Here is a 26517-nt window from a genome sequence, read left to right as displayed (position 1 = left end):
CAGTGGACAGGATGCAGAGATGACTCGTCATCCAAGAGGTGTCAAGATGAGAGGGAGGGAGGAGGGTGGAGGGGAGTGGAATATATAGGAAATGGAATGGGTGGGAGTGGTTTCTATGCCTTTTCTTTTTGGCTACCCTCCGTGTAAGGGGGAAAAAAGCCTTTGGTATATGTATGTATGTACTTCCTCCTTGAAACACTTCCCTCCTCTCTCTCATTACATTTCATACATCTCCAAATCATGATCATAAAACTGTTACCATTAATTACAATCCAGAAAGGACCAATAAGACATGATATAATTTAATATAGTATATTTGTCATTAAAATAACTGTAACAATCATTTCATCATCACTCCAGGCTGCTACCAGACACCTAAAAAACAAAAACAATTTTTTTTTTTTTTACACATTTTCCAATATTTTGGTAGGGAGCAGGGAAAGAAGGCAGGGGCTAGAAGTGAGTGGACAGTAGTTGTGCATGGATGATATTTTAATGCAGCCCAAAGGGATTCCTCCCATTTTCTCTATTTTCTGCATAAGGGGATGAGGAAGGAGGGTTGCTGTGTAAGTCATGTGGCCCTGCTGTGGATGTGCTATGTCTCGCTCCATTCCTTCTGACCTGGGCAGTGGGCAGAAGACAGGGATGACCCTTCATCCATGAGGAGTTGAGTGGAAGGAAAGGGTGGTGGATGGGAGTGTAATGGGTGGGAGTGGGTGCATGCCTTTTGACTTGGATACCTCCCTTATTAGGGGGAAAACTCTTGGTATATAAATAGACTAGCGATGGGAGGGAGGGTGGAGGGGTGTGGAGTGTTTTTGGGGATGGAATGGGTGGGAATGATTTTTATGCCTTTTCCTTTTTGGCTACCTCCCTTGTAAGGGGGAAAAAAGCCTTGGTATATGTATGTATGTATATAAATAGACAAACTTATCAGAAAGATAAGAGAGAAGAGTAATAGAGGTTACTTTATGTTCAGTCTAAATGTAGAATAGACATCTATGAACCACAAATGAAATTATATATTAAGGATCAATAAAGTTCCTCATACAAAATTATGCTTGGGATGACAGGAAGGAAAAAACAAAAAAATCTTACCTATTTCTTCTTCGCAATTGCCTTTTGAGATCTCGCATCTTTCTTTAATCTTTTGTCGACCATTTTGTATCGACCTTTTACACCTTTAGGTTTACTGCCGCCAAACCTTTTCTTCATGACAACATACTTTATCTCCTTGTCCTTTGCTGGGGCCATGGCTTTCTTGTATAACCTTTAAATCAAAATATAGTAACAATTACTACAATGTCATTTACAGTATTAAAAAAATATATATTTATATATATACACATAACATAAAAAAGCTTTTTCTCCTTTATAAGAAGGGTGGCTGAGTCAAAACATTTCCCCATCATGGACCCTTTCATTACTCCTCTCATCTTATATCTCGTGGATAAAGGGTCCTCCCATCCCCGTCACACTGTGTCTAAGGCAATGCAGTGGGACATAGTATTTTCACAGCAGGAGTTTGTTTACCCCCACTACTTCATTATATGGTGACTCCACCCCCACACCCTCCTCCATTCCCCACTTAAAATCTATGGAAGACAAGAACATCCCTTTAGACCACATTTCTTCATCCATTTACAACCACACTCTTCCTTGCTCAACAGACATTCTACACAAATAACATGAAAACAGTTCCTCCCCCAACATCAGCATAAGATGAAAATTCTGATCTATCTTTTAAGAACTTCCTGTTCCCTTGAATTTCACTGACTGGAAACCCACAAGCCCACAGTAACTAACAATGCTTCTTGGGCCCTCACACTGATCTCTCTGGGAAAAAATCCTGGACTGTTGTCAGAACTGTATATATGTTAGTCTATTTCTATGTCGCCAGCTAGCAGGAAGATTAAAAATGGAGCATTCACTCATTATTAGGTCTTTCTCCTTATGTGAAAGTAAAGTATGGAGAAAATGGCTGAAGCTGAGATATCTAAAGGCATGTCCAGACAAGTGGGCTTGATCGGCAGGCATGCCCATTACCTGGCACATTTGATGGTCAAACAGTTACATTGCCCGAGTGCTTGTCGAGCAAAATCACTAAGGCAGTGCCCGGTAGCTGGAGCTTCGACCCTGACAGACACAAGTCAATATCGTGAAACCACAGTAGGCTTCCCTTCCACATCCCATGTTCCTCTATCTTCTTTTTCTTTAGACACAAAGCAATTATCGTGATTTACAATTTCTTCTTCTTGACAATACTAGGCACCATGCTTGTCGTACCACACTCCACATGCTACTGGCATCATCAAGCATGCCCAGCTATTCATCAACTCAGTCGTGTGGACAACATTCACGGGCAGGACCAGCAGAATTTGCCCACCAACCTGCCTGATGGGCATGCCTGATCGTATGGACACATCTTTACCCAGTGTGGAGCAGTCCAATCTTGGCTGCATGATCTTGATGATGATTTGAGGATAGACAGCAATGAGATTTTTTCTCACATTCATTTTGTAGGAGCACACCTAGCAGGTACCAATTTTTGTTCCCTCCTCACTTCATTCAATCAATCAATAGGGATATTACCATAACAGTGCATATTTGTTTTCACTCCCACCACTTCCCCATATGGTGACCCTCTTCCTCATCAACTCGAGTAGTTTATGAAGTAGATGAGAACATCTCTTCATCCATTAATAATCTCCCTTCATTCACTCTTATCTTTTGCATTTACTTACTCTGCTGGACACATTTCACATGCATTCATAATATTTAAAAAATAAAACAAAATAAAAACTACAAACTTTTTGACTTCCATGGCCTTCTCTCTTTCTGTCATATCCAGATTGTCAGTGATAACTTCAGCCTTCTTCTTTGCTCTATCCATTCGTTTTTTAACTCTTCTCTTCTTCCTTGCCTTGGCTTCCACCACTTTCTTAATAGTTCGGGCATCAACTGCTTTTGCCCTGTCACGATAGAGCTGCAGGTCCTCCTAAAAGGAAAAATATAAATTTCATGTAATCAGCAATCATAAAGTCCTCGCTTCGTGTTCATTCCCAGATACATATTTCTTACAACACCTTCCCTTGCTCTATCATTCACTTACATCTCCATTCCCTGCAATGTGACCCGAAATACTTAAGGCTCTCGACTTCCTCCATATTCTCACCCTTTAACCTAACCTCCAACCCAATGCCACACTTACCCCCTTTATCACCTTACTTTTGCCCACATTTTAATAATACTAACAATGAAAATAATAACAGCAACAATAATAAATTCTGAGGTGGTCTTTGCTATCTTCCTCATATGTACATACATATACTACAAGGCTTTTTCCCCCTTCCAAGGGAGGTAGCCAAAAAGGGAAAGGCATAAAAACACTCCCACCCATTTCATCCCCAAATACACTCCACACCCTTCCTCTCATCTGAGCACCTCCTGGATGACGGGTCATCCCTGCACCCCGCCCCCCGCCCTGGGTCAGAAGCAGTGTCGCAAGACACAGTACATCCACAGCAAGGCCGCTTCATTTAATCGGCGACCCCCCCTCTCCGTCCCCCTTTGCATATAAGGAGAGGACGGGGAGAAATCCCTTCGGGCTGCGTCAAAATTTACTCACACATACTACCACAACCCCCCGCCCATTCCTCCTCATGCAGTCACAACATCATCCATATACAACCATTCTCCACTCACCTCTGTCTTCCGTCCTCTCCCTTCCTTCCTCAACAGACATTCCCCTCTTCCCAAAGACCCTTTCACCCCATCCATCCACCTCATCCTAGGACGTCCCCTCATGTTCATGCCCTCCACATCTGCCTTCCATACCTCTTTTACTAGTCTTTCTTCACTCATTCTTTCCATGTGTCCAAACCATCCTAATATTCTTTCATCAACCCTCTCTCCCAAATCCTTTTTCACCCCTGTTCTCCTCCTCACCTCCTCATTTCTCACTCTATCTAGCCTAGTAACCCCGCCATACTTCTCAGACACCTCATCTCAAACACATTCAAACTCCTTCTCTCTTCTTCTCTTATGTTCCACGTTTCTGCCCCATACAGTGCTGTTGGCACAATCACTCATATGTACATACATATACTAAAGGCTTTTTCCCCCTACACAGGGGGTAGCCAAAAAGAAAAAGGCATAAAAACCACTCTCACCCATTCCATTTCCTATATATTCCACTCCCCTCCACCCTCCCTCTTATCTTGGCACCTCCTTAATAATACTAACAATGAAAATAATAACAGCAACAACAATAAATTCTGAGGTGGTCTTTGTTATCTTCCCTATATGTTGTAACAACTATATGTTTTCTACAATGAACTCTTTGGGAACTTTAGTTTCTGTGACATTCCTTATGACCAATCACACAACATTAATTTCTATTTGACCAATCTCTAAAAATCTCTCTTTTACCACCCCAATGCCACCACCTTTAAATACATTATGGGGACAACAATATCACTACTGTGTTTCCCTGTATGACACAAATAATGACTAAATAAGTTAAAATAAGAGAGGTATGGAACCCTGGAACCTTCTTTCTATAATTTTCTTGTAACCGTCAGGGCAAAAGCCATTCTACGATTCCTTGAACAGAGAACTATGAAACTAAAACCACAGTCTATTCAATTCACCCAAACATTTCATTATACTCCACTACAAGCGTTACTTACCTTCTCTACCTCAATATGAGCTCTGTTGAACTTTTTCTCATCTTTGACAAACCAGTCTGGTAAGTCATCCTCATCTCCAAACATGTACCTAAATCACAAAATATACTGAGAACATACTCAAACAAAATTGTCTTAAATATTCTATTTATGGATACTATTTCCAAATGCACTCATTTCAAGCTGCTTACAGTGCATTAGATGCAAAATTATGCAAATATGAACTACAGGGAGAGGAATGAAGGGGGTTAATTAAGGAATAGTATAAACTTCTAACTTGACATACTGAATATATCAACTGGACATAACACAAGTTTAAAGAATTTTAAAGATAAACCTGAATTAGCTTACCTGTTCCAGGCAGCATCCATGATATCTCTTCTTGATTTCTTGGACTGAATAAATTTAGAAGCTAAAGCAAGAGTTGTTGGGTCCAAGGATCTTTTGTTCATATTTCTTCTGTCACCCATCAAGTTCCCATCTTTATCTGTTGGATCAAATCAATTCACCGTCAATTTATCACACCTAACCTTTTCAAAGCCAGCATGCTTATGGATAAAGCAAAGCAACCATTATGTAGCTCTCTGCTGATGTTCACAACATCCCCCAAACACTATTTGTAAACATAAGTGCCATAGGCTGCAACAGAAGACTTCATGAATTGCATACATGATCCTCTCTGGTTTGTGAAGTTTTATTTTGGGGTCCAAGGTACTTATGTCAAATACAGAAGACCTTAATCCTCCTTATATTGGAGAATCATCAACAACAACAACAACAACCCTGTGTGTGATTCACCATGGTATGGGTTCACTTCTTGAATTCATGATCATCAGACATTATCTTACTGGATGAGAGCTCATAGTTCATACATGGCCCAATCTATCACACCTCTCTATCACACACACACAAACACAAATTCCTTGACCACCAAAGTTGTGCCAACTCACAATGGGACTCAAACTCGGATTGCTAAACTTGCAGAGCTGGGCGTGTTCCTAGGTGCATCCCTCGGTGTCCTGACTAACACACATATATAGTCAGGACACCAAGGGGACGCAACTAGGAATGCACAGAGGAATGCGCCCAGCTCTGTAAACTTGTGAGCAATTGTTGTACCACCACACTATTGAACTGTGTGTGTATGTGTGTTAAACTAATGATTAAACAAATTATTGCCACTCTTATATTTCTAGTTTTCTACTCACCTAAACAGCCACCAACAAACTTTGGTGCAGGTGTGAGTCCTTTCTTGTCATCATACTCTTCATCTGTGTCACTGTCACTGTCTGAGTCATCTTCACCATCTTCCCCTGAGTCAGGAGCATCAACAGCTTTCTCCGCTTCACCATTTACTTTTTTTGCAACCTTCTTTTCCTGTATCATGAAACACAAAAATATCAAATTAATTACATTATATGAATGCACATTCAAAAGTAATTGTTTTTTCATCCTATCAGTCATGACCTGCTAAGCAAAGTGGCCAGGCATAGGAGAGGAAATCCTTATCCCTTTGGTATGGTATAAGCAGCTAATGCTTTATCCTCATCTCTTCACCATATGGTAACCACCCCTGACTCCTCATCCACTCAAAATAATTTGAGGCACATAAGAACATCCCTTCTAGCTGTGCCATCCTTTCATAATCTCCCTCACTCTTGTCTTCTGCATTATCTCTTCTTGGCTCACCAAAATCATAAATAAGCTATGGCTGTAAACCAAATTCATAACCTGTAACCATTTTCAAAATACTTACCTTTTCTTTATCTATAATATCTGGTTCTTTGGACTTTAGAGTGCCACCCTTTTTGGAGAATGATTTCATTACTGTATGTAATTCAAAGTCTTCTACTGCTTCAGACTCGATGTTATCAAATATATCCTGAAATATAAATAAAACTTTTTTGTAACATACTCAAGTTGTCACATATATGATTACACAAAAGAAACTCAAAAAGGATAATTATAGAAGAGATCTGAAAAATAACAGCTTCCCACACAGTGTACCTGGAGATAAGGCAACAGTATGTGCAAACACTATTCAAGAATTTAAGAACAAACTTGATGCTGAAAAACAAAGATGGGTCACTATGAGCATAGCTCCCTTCCTGTACATTACAACTAGGTAAATACAAATAATTACACTATTCAGTACTAACAGCACATTGGCATTACCATAATATATTCATTCAGGTTGGAGTACCTCAGGCCGGAGCTCAAGAGGGCAATCAATTTCCTCCATAATTATTGTTATAATCCACTGACACCAATGACTAACCAACAATAACAACTCTCTCCCAATCCTATCCATATTATTCTTTTCATAAATTATTTTTCTATACTGTCATACTTCACAACTCACGGTCCTGGTCCTGGAGCTGCAACGTCTACGTCGTGGGACCACCCCCCAACCCCAAGAGTTGGGGGCCAATCAGCAGCAACTACCCCTGGCCATCAGCTCTACGCAGATGGCACCGATCCCCAAGGAGGAGCTACGCCTACCTGGGGGAGTACCACAATCCTTTTTTTTCCAACACACAATGTTACGTTTTTTCTGCACTGAGGGGTCATTTTCCGGCGATCACCCCTCTTCTTCTACTTTTAGCCGGAGATGTAGAGAGCAATCCTGGGCCCACCACAAGATACACATGCCCAACATGCTCTAAACCCATTACTTCGAGCAGACAGACAAAGGGCTCAGTTCAGTGCAATATGTGCAAAAACTGGGCCCACCTAACTTGTACAACACTTGCTGACACAAACCAATACACAAACACTTGGACATGTTCTACCTGCCCTCCAGTAACCCCAATCCCACCTCCCCAACCACAGCCAACACCCTTACCCACTCCCAATTTCCCTTTGCCCTTACCCCCGATTAGTACTCCCCTTCCTTTGTCCCCGATCTCTCCTTTCCCCCCCTCTGACCCAGATCCTACACCTTCCCCACTACCACCCCAACCTCAACCCCAAACGGCAACATACAACACATACAAAACACACAACATCAACATATTACAACACAACATTGACGGTATTAACACTAAAAAACATGAACTTGAACACTTTCTTAAACAACACAACATACACATTGCAATTCTACAAGAAACAAAATTAAGACACTCACACAAAACACCATCATTTCATAATTACACCACCATCAGACAAGACCGGACTGACGGCAATGGCGGTGGACTCATCACCCTGATCCACCATTCCATCTGTTTTGTGGACACAAGTGCCACAACCAAAATTCTCCTCCCTACCACAGATAACACAACAGAAACCCAATCCATTCGTATCCGCACAGGCAACAATTCAACACTAACAATAGTTAACATGTACATTCCCCCCCAATCATCCCCCACAGTTCCAACCACCTTCAGACCTCAACTCAGCCAACTAACCTCAATCCCCAACCTGATCATGGGTGGTGACTTCAACGCCAAGTCGTCTGCCTGGTTTGTCGACAACCCTGACACAGACAGAGGGCTTGATATACAGACTCAATTCGACTCATTGACTATCATGAACAACACGCATAATCATACACATATCCCATACCAAGCCCTCTACACTCCCTCCTCTCCTGATATCACCTTTTGCTCCCCCTGCCTAACCCCAACAACATCATGGAGAGTGGTCGGAGCCCTTGGTTCTGACCACCTTCCAATCATCATCACCACCAAAACAAGATGCACCCCAGCTGGCCACAGACACACTTACACCAATTACAAGAGAGCTAACTGGGAAGCCTTTAATGAAGAGACAGAACAACATTTTGAAACACTTAACAGTACACCAATCACAAACATAAACAATGCTGTGCACGCTTTTAATACAATCATACAAAACGCAGACAAGAGATACATCCCTAGAGGCAACAGAAAATCACACAACCCCAACTTCACACCAGAAATCCAAGGCCTCATCAGACAACGTGACACACTTAAACACGATACCCCCACACCTATCCCTCAAAACATAGCAGACCAAATACAAACACTAAACACTGTGATTGCCAATAAAATACATGAACAAAAAACACAAAATTGGCAAAACTTTATCAATACACTTGATCATAAAACAAACACCAGCAAATTGTACAAAACACTCAACAGCATCACACTATCCAACACTAACACTACACGCTCTCACGCAGCAATAATCACAACAACAGATAATCTACCCTCAAACAGACAACAAGCAAACGCACTCATACGTCATTTTGCACAGACGAGCCATCTTACATCTCACCCTGACGACCGACGCACCATTCGACGTAAGAAAGACTTTCCCACAGACTCAGACTATACACCCTTCATAGACAGTCAGACAAAACTCATAATGCATAGTCTCAAGCACTCATCTGCCTGTGGCCCTGATAACATAAGCAACATCCACCTAAAACACATTGGACCACAAGGTATACACGCACTCACAAACATTGCAAACTACAGCTATTCACACAACACTATACCCGACATCTGGAAGCATGGTAAAATAATCACCATTCCAAAACCGAACAAAGACCCAACAATCCCAACATCGCACCGCCCAATCACACTTCTCTGCACCCCCTCTAAAGTCATTGAACGCCTAATACTTAAACTTGTCACACCATATATCCCCCTTGCTGACTCACAACACGGTTTTAGGCCACTACACTCCACAAACACTCTTCTGACAAACCTCACACAAAGAATTTTAGATGGCATCAATTCAGATAGGCCCCACCACAGAACACTTCTTATAACATTGGACATTAGTAAAGCTTTTGATGCTATCCCCCGCCACAACCTAACAAATAAAATATATAACACAGACATGCACAATAACACCAAAAGATGGCTGGCCAATTATCTGGCAGGCAGGAATGCTCATGTGTCATATAATGGCCAATCATCGCACATCAGAAACATTAAGAACGGAGTACCACAGGGCTCAGTTCTATCCCCCACATTATTTAATCTATACATGCATGACTTACCCACGCCAGACACCTCAGAAATACAAATCTCTTCCTACGCAGACGACATAACAATCACATGCACACATCGTAACACAGACAAAGCTGCAGAAATAATCCAGCCTTACCTTGACACACTCAACACATGGTTCATCACAAACAGACTCAAAATAGCTCCAACCAAATCTACAGCAACACTTCTCACCAACTGGACAAAAGAACACAAATACATACCTCATCTCTACATCAACAACACTCTAATACCACACACAAACACACCAAAAATTCTTGGTGTAACATACGATACATCCATGTCTTTCAAACAACACCTCACAAACATAAAAAACAAATGCACACCTAGACTTAACGCACTTAAGTCAATCACTGGAACAACATTTGGACAAAACAAAGAAACTAATATAACAATATACAAACAATGCATACGCTCAGTGATGAATTATGCGAGTCCTGCATGGGCTCCTAATCTCAGTGAGACACACCACAACACCCTTCAAATCATACAAAACAAAGCCCTAAAAACAATTACAGGCTGCACAAATACATCACCTACAGACCATTTACACTATGAAACAAAAGTCCTCAAAGTCAAGGACCACCTCGACATGAGAGGCACACAAACACTTGCTGCAGCCACCACAAACACATTACACCCGCTACACTACATAGCAGAACACCCACACACACCAAGAAACATTAAAACTACACCCATAGACCTTTATTACACACAGATACTCTCTTCTCTTCCTCCACAACCACCAAATACCAGCCTCCGGAAACACATTCATAATCATATCACTCACCGCTCCATTAACACACTGAAAGACAACACACTGCTGCATGCCAGACCCCCTGATATCCACCCTTCTGAATCCTCTCTCCCACGTAAGGACAGAGTCCACTTGGCCAGACTGCGATGCGGTCACCACCCAGCACTTCTAAGCTACCAGAAGAGGCTGGACGACCGTGTTGTGAACAGTTGCCCAGGATGTAACACTTCACCCCATACCATACAACACATAATGGAAGACTGCATTATACACAATCATGCACGCAAACAACACAACATACACTCTATAAAGGATTTGTGGGAAAACCCAGTTTCGGCTGTGGCCTTCCTTGGGGAGACGGGACTGCTCGGACAGACAGTCTAGGGAACGACAACAACAACAACAACTCACGGTCCTCAAGTACCTCATTTCCGCTACTGCCATTTACCTCTCTTGCATTTACCATCCAGATCTCTCTCCCATACATTTGGTACATGGACCTACCATGCACCTTAGTATACATCATTCTACAACTATGTATCCTTACATGCGCAAATACACTACACTTCACTATTAATATTTAAGTGAAAATGCCGCACTTATGCCATACAAATACAAACCTTACTGAACCATTTTTCAGCCTTTCTGGCCTTTTTCCCTTCTTTTTCGTCACCAACAAGGTCAGTCAGTAATACATTGGGAGTTTCATCCCCAGCTTCTTCATCATCTTCTTGCTCCGCATCATCACTGTCTTCTTCATTTGTACCTGTTTTCCCTGGAGCCTCTTCCAAACCTAAGCTTTCCACCTCATCATCACTCTTCTCAACTTCTTCCTCCGAATTCTCATCATGAGTGTTTTTGTAATATCTGTAAAGAATGAGGCAATTGTATCTCCAAAATGCAATTCCGTGAGGGATAAGGAGGGAGGGTTGCTAGTGTCTTACTGCACTGCTTCTGACCTAGACAGCTGGTGATGGCCCTTTATCCACAATTACATACATACATACATATACCAAAGGGTTTTTCCCCCTTACACAGGGGGGTAGCCAAAAAGAAAAAGGCATAGAAACCACTCCCACCCATTCTATTTCCAATATATTCCACTCCCCTCTACCCTCCCTCTTATCTTGGCACCTCCTGGATGACAGGTCATCCCTGCATCCTGTCCACTGCCCTGGGTCAGAAGCAGTGTCGCAAGACACAGCACATCCACAGCATGGCCACTTCATAAATTCAATTGATCCACAATTAGCTAAGATAAATGGGAAACAAATGGATGAAGGAAGGATGCATGCTTTGGCTGGCAACTTCCCTCAGATGGGAGGAAGAGGTCTTTCGGTATAAAGATAAAACAGCATTTATATGAAATACTAACATCTGTACATCTGATCATATAAAACTAAAATACTTGTGACACTACAAGGTAATACACTAAAAATAGTAACCAACTTAAGGAGAGGCATCAGTTGCCTCCAGGCTGCCCTAGTGAGCAATGATCTACCATGTCTTGTTCTGTGCCTGTGCCTTGTTTTTCACACTTATTAGTAATATTTGTGATATGATAATTGGAGAGCAAGAGACAGAACCCCACAGAAAAGGCCTGGTCACTGAAGCAAATAGCCCAAGATGCAATCACTACACAAAAGAAACTGAACACTACATCCTGCACTGATCTACTCCAGTTTTCCACAATCTGGTGGGCATTATCAAATCTTGAAGCCATGGGTCTCCTGTATGAGAAACTAGAGGCAATGGAGAGATGGACTGAATTATACCGGTACCAACCAAGGTTATATGCAAATGGTGGTCTTGTGTGACAAGAAGAATAAGAATAAGAAGAATAAGAATAAGAAGAATAAGAATAAGAATAAGAAGAAGAAGAAGAAGAAGAAGAAGAAGAAGAAGAAGAAGAAGAAGAAGAAGAAGAAGAAGAAGAAGAAGAAGAAGAAGAAGAAGAAGAAGAAGAAGAAGAAGAAGAAGAAGAAGAAGAAGAAGAAGAAGAAGAAGAAGAAGAAGAAGAAGAAGAAGAAGAAAAGAAGAAGAAGAAGAAGAAGAAGAAGAAGAAGAAAAAGAAGAAAAATAAGAAGAGGAAGAGGAGGAGTAGTAGTAGTAGTAGTAGTAGTAGTAATAATAATAATAATAATAATTAATAATAATAATTAATAATAATAATAATAAAATAATAATAAAATAATAATAAAATAATAATAATAATAATAATAATAAAATGATAATTAATAATAATAAAATGATAATTAATAATAATAAAATAATAATTAATAATAATTAATAATAATAAAATAATAATAATACTATTAATAATAATAATAATAATTAATAATAATAATTAATAATAATAATAATAAAATAATAATAATTAATAATAATAAAAAAAAAAAAAAAAGTTATAATGATAATAATAATAAAAAAAAAATTATAATAATAATAAATAAATAAATAATAAACATACATAATACATATACCAAGACTTTTTCCCCCTTCCAAGGGAGGTAGCCACAAAGGGAAAGGCATAAAAACACTCCCACCCATTTCATCCCTAAATACACTCCACACCCCTCCCACCCTTCCTCTCATCTGAGCACCTCCTGGATGACGGGTCATCCCTGCACCCTGCCCACCGCCCTGGGTCAGAAGCAGTGTCGCAAGACACAGTACATCCACAGCAAGGCCGCTTCATTTAATCGGCGACCCCCCCTCTCCGTCCCCCTTTGCATATAAGGAGAGGACGGGGAGAAATCCCTTCGGGCTGCGTCAAAATTTACTCACACATACTACCCCAGCCCCCTTCACCCCATCCATCCACCTCATCCTAGGACGTCCCCTCATGTTCACTCCCTCCACATCTGCCTTCCATACCTCTTTTACTAGTCTTTCTTCACTCATTCTTTCCATGTGTCCAAACCATGTGCTGTTGGCACAATCACTCCTTCATACAGTCTCCTCTTCGCATCCATTCCCAAATGTCTATTTCTCATTACACTCCTTAAACCACCAAGGCATTTACTCGCTTTTACTCGCTTTTACTCGCATTTACTCGCTTTTAAATAATAAACAAATAAAATAAACTAAACTATGACCATTCTCAGTTTACTTACTGTCCACTCTTATCCAAATAGCCACCATCTTTGCTATATTTGACACGGATATACTTCGGTTTAGGGAGGTTCTCTTCATCATCGCTGCTCTCAATAAGTTCATCTGCTTCTTGATCCACCACGGTGTCCAGATTTTGTACCTAAGGTTAAATGAATGACTTAAGACTTGTACATCTGAAAGTTCATCATGTCCCAAAGTTAGAGTGAGAATGGGAACAAGTGTGTGAAGGGAGAGAGAAAGAGAGAGTTAGACAGAGAGGAAATCTACATGAAATATAAAAATCACAACTTCACAGTGTATACAAAGGTAGCAATACAAATGTGGAGACGAGTGAAAAGATACTGCAAAGTATACTGGTTATAAAAGGGGAGTAATATGGACAAATTTATATTTAAGATGGAAATTGGCAAGTACTGGAGACTTATTAACCATGTAGTGAGTGTTGTTGTTGTTGTCGTTCCCTAGACTGTCTGTCCGAGCAGTCCCGTCTCCCCAAGGAATGCCATAGCCGAAACTGGGTTTTCCCACAAATCCTTTATAGAGCGTATGTTGTGTTGTTTGCGTGCATGATTGTGTATAATGCAGTCTTCCATTATGTGTTGTATGGTATGGGGTGAAGTGTTACATCCTGGGCAGCTGTTCACAACACGGTCGTCCAGCCTCTTCTGGTAGCTTAGAAGTGCTGGGTGGTGACCGCACCGCAGTCTGGCCAAGTGGACTCTGTCCTTTCGTGGGAGAGAGGATTCAGAAGGGTGGATATCAGGGGGTCTGGCATGCAGCAGTGTGTTGTCTTTCAGTGTGTTAATGGAGCGGTGAGTGATATGATTATGAATATGTTTCCGGAGGCTGGTATTTGGTGGTTGTGGAGGAAGAGAAGAGAGTATCTGTGCGTGATAAAGGTCTTTGGGTGTTGTTTTAATGTTTCTTGGTGTGTGTGGGTGTTCTGCTATGTAGTGTAGCGGGTGTAATGTGTTTGTGGTGGCTGCGGCAAGTGTTTGTGTGCCTCTCATGTCGAGGTGGTCCTTGACTTTGAGGACTTTTGTTTCATGGTGTAAATGATCTGTAGGTGTTGTATTTGTGGAGCCTGTAATTGTTTTTAGGGCTTTCTTTTGTATGATTTGAAGGGTGTTGTGGTGTGTCTCACTGAGATTAGGAGCCCATGCAGGACTCGCATAATTCAACACTGAGCGTATGCATTGTTTGTATATTGTTATATTAGTTTCTTTGTTTTGTCCAAATGTTGTTCCAGTGATTGACTTAAGTGCGTTAAGTCTGGGTGTGCATTTGTTTTTTATGTTTGTGATGTGTTGTTTGAAAGACATGGATGTATCGTATGTTACACCAAGAATTTTCGGTGTGTTTGTGTGTGGTATTAGAGTGTTGTTGATGTAGAGATGAGGTATGTATTTGTGTTCTTTTGTATAGTTTGTGAGAAGTGTTGCTGTAGATTTGGTTGGAGCTATTTTGAGTCTGTTTGTGATGAACCATGTGTTGAGTGTGTCAAGGTATGGCTGGATTATTTCTGCAGCTTTGTCTGTGTTACAATGTGTGCATGTGATTGTTATGTCGTCTGGGTAGGAAGAGATTTGTATTTCTGAGGTGTCTGGTGTGGGTAAGTCATGCATGTATAGATTAAATAGTGTGGGGGATAGAACTGAGCCCTGTGGTACTCCGTTCTTAATGTTTCTGATGTGCGATGATTGGCCATTATATGACACGTAAGCATTCCTACCTGCCAGACAATTGGCCAGCCATCTTTTGGTGTTATTGTGCATGTCTGTGTTATATATTATATTTGTTAGGTTGTGGCGGGGGATAGCATCAAAAGCTTTACTAATGTCTAATGTTATAAGAAGTGTTCTTTGGTGGGGCCTATCTGAATTGATGCCATCTAAAATTCTTTGTGTGAGGTGTAGTGGCCTAAAACCGTGTTGTGAGTCAGCAAGGGGAATATGTGGTGTGACAAGTTTAAGTATTAGGCGTTCAATGACTTTAGAAGGGGTGCAGAGAAGTGTGATTGGGCGGTGCGATGTTGGGATTGTTGGGTCTTTGTTCGGTTGTTTTAAGAAAAAGTTAGACAACTTTATGGATGGGGATGACATGGAAAAGCCTGGTGTAGGCCTTGCAGTCTTCTTCATTCATATATCATGTTCATATGAAATAACATGGAAGGAAAGGAAAGGTAGGGAAAGGTAAAAAAAAATTATACACAAAAAAGTGGGAGATGTAAAGAAAATATGACAAAATACCATTGGTGGGCGTTGCGATAAGTAACCAGAAAAATTTATCACTTATATTTATCGGTTTCAAATTTCCCGCGATAAAGTAGAAGACGAAAAACCGTTATGGCGGGAGGTTACAGGCTCATTGTTACGTGGCAAACAGATATGGTGTTTTAAGTGTAAAAAGAGAGGTTTTTAAATGGATAAGTAGCAAAAATTGAGTATTTTTGTATTTATCGCAGGATTTATCGCTTATCGCTTTAAGGTATCTTGGAAATTTATCGCTTTATTGTTATAGGACTAATTTATTGCTTTACATTATCACTTTATCGCAAACTTTATCGCTGCCCACCACTGCAAAATACACAGGATAACTTGTTTATCTGAGAACAAACCTTAGCAAGAGTTTTGAGGTTAAACAGTCCATGTGATTCTGCTTCGTGGGGTCCTGTATCTCCTGGAATGATAGCTTTCAGCTTGAGACGCTCCTCCAGCTTCTTCTTCTCCTTCTGCACACGACGTCGCTCCTTCTTTTCCTCACGAGCCTTTTCAGTCTGCAAAATAAATCAAATCAATCAAAGACCTGGTAATTAATAAATTGTATTGTAAAATATGAGGATGTGAGGCAGAGTGCAGGGTTGGAAAGAGAGCTGGCAATTAGGGTCAATCAAAGAACATCAGGATGGTTTGGGCAAATGGAAAGTATAAATGAAGAAAGATTGACAAAATGAGTATGAAGGGAAGAGGTGGATGGATAAGGTGAAAAGGGCACTGAGTGCAAGATGAATGACTGTTGAGCAGGGAATGAAGGAAAAAGATGGGTGTGAGTGGTTCAATGGATGAGAAATTGATGCAACCTGAAGTGATTTATTCATGAAGTGGCCTTGCTGTGACACTGCTTCTGACCCAGGGTAGTGGACAAGATGCAGGGATGACCTGTCATCCAGGAGATGCCAAGATAAGAGGGAGGGAAGAAGGTCGAGGGGAGTGGAGTGTGATAGGGATGGAATGGGTGGGAATGGTTTTCATGCCTTTGTTTTTTGGCTACCTCCCTTATATGGGGGAAAAAGCCTTTGGTATATGTATGTACTCTCCACAATTCTGAAGTGGATGAAGTGGGTGGGTTGGCATGCAATGAAACAGGGGAGGTAACCCAACTTTGGCTATCAGGTCCTGTTAATTGGTGTCTTGCTGCATTACCTCCTGAGTAGTGAGTGGGGGACAAAGATCCACAAGGAGCTAAACAAGAAGGGACAAAATAATGGGCTTGGATAAGTGTGAGATGGGTAAAGGGTGGGTGTATGCTTTGACACTGCACTTGTGGATGAGTTGAAGGACAGTCTGAAGTAGCTGATGGTGGAATTTGGTGGGGCATCTGTGAAGAGAAAGCCGAAAGTAAATGTGGGGAAAGGTTAAGTGATGAGATGTACAAGGAATGATGTTGTTGGTGGGTTGGAGGTAAACATAGCCACTTCCATATGGTGACGCCTACGTAGGCGGCATGAGGAGCAAGTGGGTACTCGATGATGCCGACGTCGCCATCTTGATTATATTTATTGTAGTCGTACCTACGTAATTTCCATTCTCTCTGAACTGGCGTAATCAATTTTCTATGGTTATCAAAATAAACGGGTGAAAGAGAACAAACGATTGAGCACTGACTTTATTTTTTATAATGCGATTATTATGACGCAACATTGCACGTCGGGCAGCTAATGCTGCCAGACGTGCGATGTGCCCCGGAGTGAAGAGGTTAAAGGATAAGAGGCTGGAATAAATGAGTATTTGGGGTCACATGCAGCAGGGAATGGTGGAGTGAAGGTGAAGTAAAGAATCAATCATCATCATCATCAATTGAGGTCATATGCCCGGGAGCGCATAGCTTTACTCACACACCATCACCAGCCCCTATGGTCTCTCTGAGCAAGCTCCCATGCAGACACCCTACCCATCCCAAACAACTCTTGACAGGTTTGATCAACTTGCCCCAGCCATGAATTCTGTGGGCATCCCCTTTGTCTCTTCCATCGAGGGTTGTCTCTTGTGGAGACAATCCTGTGAGTAGGATCAACATCAGGGAAATATGCCACATGGCTAGCTGGAGTTGACATTCACGAATTATGCTGGTCACTATATAATGAAATAGTGGAGGTAAACCAACTTTGGTTGTGGGGTTCTATTGAGAAAACACAGCTTTTCTGCAATGCCCTGAACAGTGTGGCGAGGGACAGGGATAACACTTCATGTACAGTGTTCTCTAAAAAAAAAAATAATAATAATAATAAAAAAAAATATATATATATAAATAAAAAATAAATAAACAAAAATAAACAAAATAATAATAATGCTATTAGTTATCCAATTTCCCGTCCCATGCCCAATGTCCAGGTCTTGCTGCATTGCTTCTGACCTGGGCAGTGGGCAGGGGACTGGGATGATCCTTCATCCACAAGGAGCTAAGATGAGAGGGAAATGGGTGACAGTTAGGAGCGAGATGGGTTGGGGTGGGTTGCATGCCTTGGCTGGCAACCTCCCTTATAAAGGGGAAGAAGCCTATTGGTATAAAGACAGGTACAATTCAAATCCTAAACCATAGTAAATCAATGTATATACCTTCATTGCTTCAATCTGCTCCTGTATCTCATCCAGCTCCTTCTCTTCTTCATCCAAGTCATCTTCTTGGTCATCTTCCCCTTCCTCATCTTCACCGTTCATATCTGCGTCTCCATCCTCAGCAGGTTCTGCCACTTCCTTCTTTGATTCATCAAACAGTGGCTACAAAAGCAATGCATAACTTTAAAATTTCTTTTGTCTCAATCAATTAGTCTTAATTGCAAAGAGCATAATGTTTACAATTTCACGCATATAGCAAAGAGTATAATGTTTACAATTTCACACATACAGCAGAGTATAATGTTTACAATTTCACATATACAGCAGAGTATAATGTTTACAATTTCACACATATAACAAAGAGTATAATGTTTACAGTTTTACACATATAGCAAAGAGTATAATGTTTACAATTTCACACATATAGCTTACCTTGATTTTTTTTCTCCAATTCATTAATAATTTTATATCCCTTCTTCCAAGAACTTTAATATCAGCACAACATGATTTTATTTCATTTGAGGTTAGCTTGTGATCCCTTAAGAATTCATTGTCGAAATATAGCTGTTAAAATATATATAAAATATTATTAAGTATATGCAACCTCATTTAAATACTATAAATATTTTTGAATATGAAAAAATATATAAAAATAAAAATAAAATATATATACTCACTTCTGAAGCATCCTGAAGAACTTCAATAAAATTTGTGCTTTCAACAAAATTGCTAACAGGGACTTTGTTGTACAAAATAGTGGCCCCTTCAGCATACCCCTCAGCTTTTTTTGAAACCTGTCAATTGAATAGTCAAATTATTCCACAAGAAATGAGTGCTAAGCCAATAATTAACATATTAAAAACTTAAACTGTGTCTTCTGCATTGTTTCTGACCCAGGGCGATGAGTGAGATGCAGGGATGACCTATCATCCAGGAGGAGCCAAGTTGAAAAGGAGGGAGGCGTGGTGAATGGGGATGAAATGGGTGGGAGTTGAATTATGCCTTTGACTTTGGCTACCTACCTGGTAAGAGCCCTTGGTATATGTATGTATATAAAAACTTAAAAGAACATCACTTCCCAACCTTCCCAAATAAAGACTGAAAACTTGTGCAACAATGAAAAAATACTTAAGCAGAGACATAGGTATGACTACAGCATACCTAGGGTGGAGGTCCTCTTGTACAATCCCAAAAGGGCAACTAATATCCTCCATAACTAGTGTTACAACCCACTGATAACAGATGGTTAAACAACATGCATACCTTTTCTGGTTTCAAAACATTAAGCTTTGCTTTTGGCTCAGGATCAACTTCTTGAAATACATGTTTTGGGTCAAAAAACTGTGGGTCAACTTTTGCCGGTGCCAAATAGCCTTGACATACAACAAAAATTTCTGCAGATTCATAACGTGATGCTTGTGGTTTTGTTGCTTCAACCTGTAAATCATAAACATATCATCATTTTCTATCACTATTTCTTGAAGTTCCCTAATAGTACTTTGATTCATATTCCAATAAAAAAAAAAGAACACATTTTCTAAGAAATTAAAAATAATTCAAATGAAATATTCACCTTCTTGAACAATTTTCTAAAACAGTATTCAAGACTGAAATAATCCTTAGACCTGAAAACTTTTGAGATAAACCAGCCACCTTTCTGTAGAAACTCGCAAGCCAGCTTAAAAGACTGAAGTACCAATAAATTTTGCTGGTAGGCATCATGGATCCAGTTCTGACCTGAAGATTAAAGGGGAAATTATGAACATATATTAAAAATAGACATTTGTATATACTTAAAATATTCTCCATTGGTAAAACATCTGTAAAAATAAGTATACTCACCAACATTGGGAGCACCATCATGAAGAACAAGGTCAGCTTTCCATGTCTTCAGAGTTCCTTGTAATTCCTTTCTAACCTTTTCTGTTGTGATGTCGCCTTGGAAGGCAATGGTGTTTGGAATTGGTTTGATAGGAATTAAATCAACACCAACAATAATTGAGGAAACTGGCATGAATTTACTAGCCACCTGCATCCATGAACCAGGGGCTGCACATAAATCAATGCAAACTCTAGACTTTTGAAGGAATTCATACTTGGTATTGAGCTGAATTAACTTGTATGCAGCTCTAGCACGATATCCTGAAACAAAAATATAATTAAATGGATGAACATATCAAAATTCAATTGTCAATACAATAATTCCTTTTTCTCCTGCCCCCCATTTGGTTCATCCCTACCATAGATTATTTCAAATTGTCTTTAGAAAATACAGCATTACATGGAATAATAAGTTACTTGGCCAAGGTCAATTGACCAATATCATCACAAGGTTGAGTCCACATTCAGACAGCTGTATGGAAACAGGCTGCATGAAGATCCATGTGGACAGTAAAAAGACGTGATGCAGTCACTGGGCCCATACTTAACCTCTTTGATATGCACAGCATCAGATGCCTTATGTACGATGTATCACAATATTCACATTTTCAAATATAAAGTCACTGCTGTAATAGGCTACTCATTCTCTTTCACTCTGAGTAATAACAAACACAGAAAACACAATCTAGCCAGTTCACAGAATTCTGGGGTCACTCAGCTACAACTACAAATTAAATATAATCAAGATGACGACATCCTCGTATACCCACTCACATCACATGACGCCTACGTAGTCTTCATCATATGGAAAAGGTTAAAGTATGCAAAACCAAAATCCCACTTTCACATGTACCCCTAATACTCATAAAAGGCTTCTGAACAACAAATACAACAGAGATAATCTACCAAATCAAATAGAATATCATCCACCTTAGTTAAGAGCTTAGAATTAGAGTACATACATACATATACACATACCAAGGCTTTTTCCTCCCTTACAAGGGAGGTAGCCAAAAAGGAAAAGGCATAAAATCATTCCCACCCATTCCATCCCTGAATACACTCCACACCCCTCCACCCTCCCTCTTATCTTAGCACCTCCTGGATGACGGGTCATCCCTGCATGTTGTCCACTGCCCTGGGTCAGAAGCAGTGTCGCCAGACATAGCACATCCATAGCAAGGCCGCTTCATTAAATCGGCGACCCCCCATCTCCGTCCCCCCATGCATAAAAGGAGAAGAATTAGAGTAGTAGAGAATTAGAGAAGAATTAGAGTACAGATAGAATTTATTAGAAACTAATCACCTCCCATTTAATCAAAATATTTGAAAAATGTGTTAAAGATAGGATCATCAAGTACATGGAAGATCATCAAAAAGCATAACCTCATAAAAGAGAACCAGTATAGTTTTAGAAAAGGTCGGTCCTGCCTCTCAAAACTACTGACACACTACAACTGGCTGCTAAGGAACCTGTCAGAGGGGAAGAATGTTGATGTAGTATTTCTAGACTTTGCCAAGGCCTTCAACAAGATAGGCCACAGAGTCCTACTTCACAAAGCAAGGGACCTAGGAATCTTAGGGAAGCTACAAATATGGCTTCACAACTTCTTGACAGACCGTACCCAAACAGTCGCAGTTGATGGCCTTTAGTCTAGCGAAACCAAAGTAGTAAGCAGAGTACCACAAGGCTCTGTCCTTGGCCCCCTCCTATTCTTAATTCATATGAATGACATAAATAGGAGAGTGGACTCAACCCTCCTGTCTTTTGCCAATGATATCCACATCAGTCGTGCAGTGCTGGAAAGTGAAGATGTACGCCATCTACAAGATGACCTTGATACAGTATATGCTTGGGCTAATGACTGCAATATGCAGTTCAATGTAGAGAAGTTCGAGGTATGAGATATGACACCAACCAAGATATTAACTCCTTCACTCCGGGGCACATTGCACGTCTGGCAGCATTAGCTGCCAGACATGCAATGTTGCGTCATAATAATCGCATTATAAAAAATAAAGTCACTGCTCAATCGCTCGTTCTCTTTCACCCATGAATTTTGATAACCATAGAAAATATGATGAAGCCAGTTTAGAGAGAATGAGGGTCACGCAGGTACGACTACAATAAATATAATCAAGACGCCGACATCGGCATTATCGCGTACCCACTTGCTCCTCCATGACGCCTATGTAGGCATCACCGTATGGAAGTAGTTAAAGATAACACTGAACTGCACACGGAAAGATGAATGAAAATCACACCTAGAGCCCATGTAAAATGTCTGGGTATTTATCTAGATGGCGACGCCACTTTCCAGCACCACATCATGCAGACCGTGAAAAGAGCATGGGAGATGGCCAGCTGAGTATTACAGACTTTCTCCTCAAGAGAGGCAGAGGTAATGCTAACCCTTTGGAAGGCGCTAATTCAACCTATCCTGGGCTACTGTAGCCAACTCTGGTCACCACATAAACAAGGAGACGTCCAGAGGCTTGAGGCTGTCCAAAGAAATTACACCAGGCACATCAGAGGGATGAAGGGTCTCAATTATCGGGATCGCTTGGAAGCACTGGGACTCTACTCCCAACAAAGGAGGAGAGAAAGGTATAGGGCCATCTATACATGGAAAATCCTGGAGGGCTTTGTTCCTGATCCCATGTCCTCAACAATCAAGCCATATCACAGTGTAAGGCACGGACGTGAGTGTGAGAGATGAATGCTCCCACCAAGAGCCCCAGAGAGGGTTAAGACCATACTGGCATCCAGCCTAGGTCACAAGGGTCCAAAAATTTTCAACGCTCTCCTAAAAGAAGTGAGAGAGAACAAACTGCTTGGTGGACAGCTTCAAGCATGTACTGGACAGGTTTCTATGGAAGGTGCCAGACAAGCCTCCAGTGCCAGGCTACACCGCCATCAGTAGGTTGTCATCCAACACAATAACAGACCAACTGGCCCTTGTGAGGAGGGACAACAGGACTGGCAGCAGTGGTAGATCACTACAGCTGTGAGGACAGACCTCTGAACTTCTCCAAGTAAACCAAGCAAGTATGCTCAGTGGGTTCTTTCAGACACCAGGTGGATAAATTTAGATACACGCGAAAACAAGCGCAGCGCCACCATTGCGCTGGTACTGTTTACAACGCAATCTTTTGCAGCCCGTTGAAATAAGTACTGTATGTCTCAGTTTAAATGCTTGCAGCGTTCAGCGCATGTGCAGGGTATTCAAATCATCTTGTTGTTGTGCAAGTGTATGCCCATTTCTCCAGAGACAAAAAAATTTCCACCAATTTAGATGCAAATTTGGTCATTAACCTCGGCAAAATAGTTTTCCGAGTAAAAATATAAAGATAAGACAACAAGGACCCAATATTTTAATGTAAGAAACATATTTTTTAGCCTATTTTCTCTCAGAAATAAGCAGCTTAAGATCGTTGATAATGCAACAATTGAGCTTTATATAAGAACATGTAGGTATGTACCTGCGAATGCACAGACGATGTCACCATCGCCAATATAATGTTTACACTGCCATCTTTTGCGGTATGTTGGAATGCTTGTAGCATTCAGCGCATGTGCAGAATTTTCAAATTGTCTTGCTGTTCTGCAAGTGTATGCCCAGTAATAATAATAATAATAATAATAATAATAATAATAAAACAAAAAAAAAATCACCGATTTAAATGCAGATTTGGCTATTAGCCGTGGCAAATTAGTTTTCCGAGTGGAAATCTAAAGATAATGCACCTATATATGAATATTTTAATGTGATATTCGTATTTTTTAGCCTATTTTCTCCCGGAAATGAGCAACTTTAAGATCGTTGGTAATTTGTCAGCTGTGACTTAACGCGGAACATGGAGGCATATTCTCTGACACTTAGTCGCATTTGTTTATACATGACATATCAGAGATACTACTAGTAGTAGTCGTAGAGGCATATTTGGTATGATAGAGATGTTCCACATTGTTTTTGACATGCTCAGGTAATTTATTGACCCATAAAGCCCAAGTATTCCAAATTTCAATAAAATTGGACCAGTGGTTTAGAGTTTGTGTATTTCTTTACCAAAAATCTTTACAAATTACCACCTTTAATTCTAACCTTTTGTTATGGTAAAGTCTAGCCAAAATTTTGGAGAAAAAAAAAAAAAAAAAAAAAAATTGTATCTCCCTTATTTTTAAGCTATTTCAAAAATTTAAAAATTATTCTATTTCTAGTGCAATAAGAATTTAAGGGATAATTCTTTTTTCTTAATCTTGTGCCTGTTAAAGAAGTGAGAGAGAGAGAGAACAAACTGCTCCGTGGACAACTTCAAGCATGTACTGGACAGGTTTCTATGGAAGGTGCCAGACGATCCTCCAGTGCCAGGCTACACCGCTAGGTAGGTCAAACACCACCAGAGGCGCCACCGTCGATGACGAGCACAATAGCACGTCATTTTATGCGCACGCCATACACATGGCCAAATTTACATACCGCCGGAAATTTCATTCATACAAATGTTATGCGAGTGTATTTATTACGATTGTAGTAAATTTCAAACAATTACATCATCAGTTACGTGTTGGCTTGCATTCACCAGTAAATCGAAAATTGGTTTATGTTTCAGCATAAAAAATGAGCTCAATAAATTCAGAAAACTGGCAACTAACCAAAATAAACAAAAACTACTAGTCTCGCGGATTATTCTAATACCAAAATAAAGGCAGCGTGTTACGGTAGAGCTGAGAAATCGGTTGTTTAATTTTTTTTTTTTCTATTTGGTCGGATTATCGTATAACAACGTCAACATCCATCCCGCCATCTTATCTATCACTGGTGGTATGGATCAAACTTCACTCTATTGAGTTTCTTACTATTATGTTATTGGTGTAATAGACTTAGAGTTGAATTACTTGAACTATTTTCTTTAAAATGTGTGATTTTCATGTAATTTGATCAAAGAAAAGTTACGTTTTTATCCTCCATAATATTACGGACCACAGCTACGATTCGTCCTGCCCGCTATCTATGATCACTGGTGGTATGGATCAAACTACACTATTAAGTTTGTTACTATTTTGTTATTAGTGTAATAGCTTGCATATAGTTGAATTATTCAAACTATTTTCTTTAAAATGTGTGATTTTCATGTAATTTGACAGTATTCGTAGCTGTGGTGGGTAATTTTGCAGAGGATAAAAACGTAATTCTATGATCAAATTACATGGAAATCACACATCTTAAAGAAAATAGGTCAAATAATGCAACCATATGCTAAATTTTTATATAAAATTGTGCTTGTCAGTAAAAACCGTCATTCTTTACGTTGATCGGCGATTAGTCAGACCGCACGTTTCGGCCCGATTTCCTCAGACAAAATAGGCCCCATTTAATTCCATTCAAAATGCAATATCTCGAGAACTAGGACAGCTAGATGGATAATTCAAATTGCATTATACTCATAGCAACTTTTTGCATCACATGAGAACTACTTCAGCTCAAATATCAGGAATTCCATTTTCATGTTGACCTAGCTAACACCGCCATCAGTAGGTTGTCATCCAACACAATAATAAACCAACTGGCCCTTGTGAGGAGGGACAACGGGACAGGCAGCAGTGGTAGATCACTACGGCTGTGAGGATTGACCTCTGAACTTCTCCAAGTAAACCAAGCAAGTAAGGTCAGTGGGCTCTTTCAGACACCAGCTGGATAAATTCCTAACCAAACTGAAAGACAACCAAGTACGTCCAGACAGGCAAAACTCCTTAGTGAAGGCTGAGGAAAACTGGAGACGTACACTATGTGTTGTCTTGGTGGGATGGCACACAAACCAAAGCGAATCAAGTAATCAAGCAAATAATAAATATTGCCAAAAGAATGCCGAGTGACTTGGTCGCAAGTCCCATTTCAACTACAGTCAATACCCGTATCTTGTGAAACACCAATATTTTCATATTTGTCTCTTGTAATTATTATTCGAATACACACCTGCTTCCTTGGCCCTCTTGTAGAATACGTCAAGGCGATTTTTTCCCTTTTTCACTTTTCTAGGCATGATGTAGTCTTATTAGTTTGTCCTTTCCACGTGTGTTTTCTTATTGTTTACATTCTTGTACAGTAAAGGGAGCAACTATATACAGTTGCAATTGTTTTTTATTATGTTAGTTATTTCTAATAACTCTATCAAACTTAAACATTATAAAAATCACTTGTGCATTTATGTATAATATTATTTAAAAAGATAGTCTC

At 40.1% G+C, this 26517-nt stretch overlaps 1 protein-coding gene across 1 annotated transcript; it reads right to left on the bottom strand.

Moving 5' to 3' along the window:
• Positions 1 to 298: 298 nt before the first annotated feature.
• Positions 299 to 26495, bottom strand: LOC143033375 (pre-rRNA 2'-O-ribose RNA methyltransferase FTSJ3). Its single transcript, XM_076198723.1, has 17 exons — positions 26257 to 26495; positions 20240 to 20539; positions 19971 to 20134; positions 19661 to 19834; positions 19075 to 19191; positions 18830 to 18961; positions 18398 to 18559; positions 16180 to 16338; positions 13562 to 13701; positions 11066 to 11312; positions 6445 to 6570; positions 5897 to 6065; positions 5040 to 5175; positions 4692 to 4779; positions 2811 to 2998; positions 1099 to 1270; positions 299 to 375 (listed from the first exon to the last, which is right to left on the bottom strand). Exons 1-16 carry the CDS (start codon positions 26321 to 26323, stop codon positions 1099 to 1101), a joined length of 2541 nt encoding a protein of 846 aa, XP_076054838.1. The 5' UTR covers positions 26324 to 26495; the 3' UTR covers positions 299 to 375.
• Positions 26496 to 26517: the final 22 nt, after the last annotated feature.

The sequence above is a fragment of the Oratosquilla oratoria genome, chromosome 15 (assembly GCF_046742065.1).
Source record: "Oratosquilla oratoria isolate Oo_2021 chromosome 15, ASM4674206v1, whole genome shotgun sequence".
NCBI classification, from domain to species: domain Eukaryota; kingdom Metazoa; phylum Arthropoda; class Malacostraca; order Stomatopoda; family Squillidae; genus Oratosquilla; species Oratosquilla oratoria.
Note: the sequence above shows the minus strand (reverse complement) of the source record. Positions and strands in the feature narration are given on the sequence as shown.

What these genes read in the sequence shown, in the direction of transcription:
- LOC143033375 (XM_076198723.1), bottom strand. Translation starts at nt 26,323, where the DNA reads ATGCCTAGAAAAGTGAAAAAGGGAAAAAATCGCCTTGACGTATTCTAC. An exon ending in TATTTGGATAAGAGTGGACA is followed by an intron (nt 11,313 to 13,561) that starts GTAAGTAAACTG and finishes CATTCTTTACAG; the next exon opens with ATATTACAAAAACACTCATG. An exon ending in CTGAAAAATGGTTCAGTAAG is followed by an intron (nt 6,571 to 11,065) that starts GTTTGTATTTGT and finishes TTTATATTTCAG; the next exon opens with GATATATTTGATAACATCGA.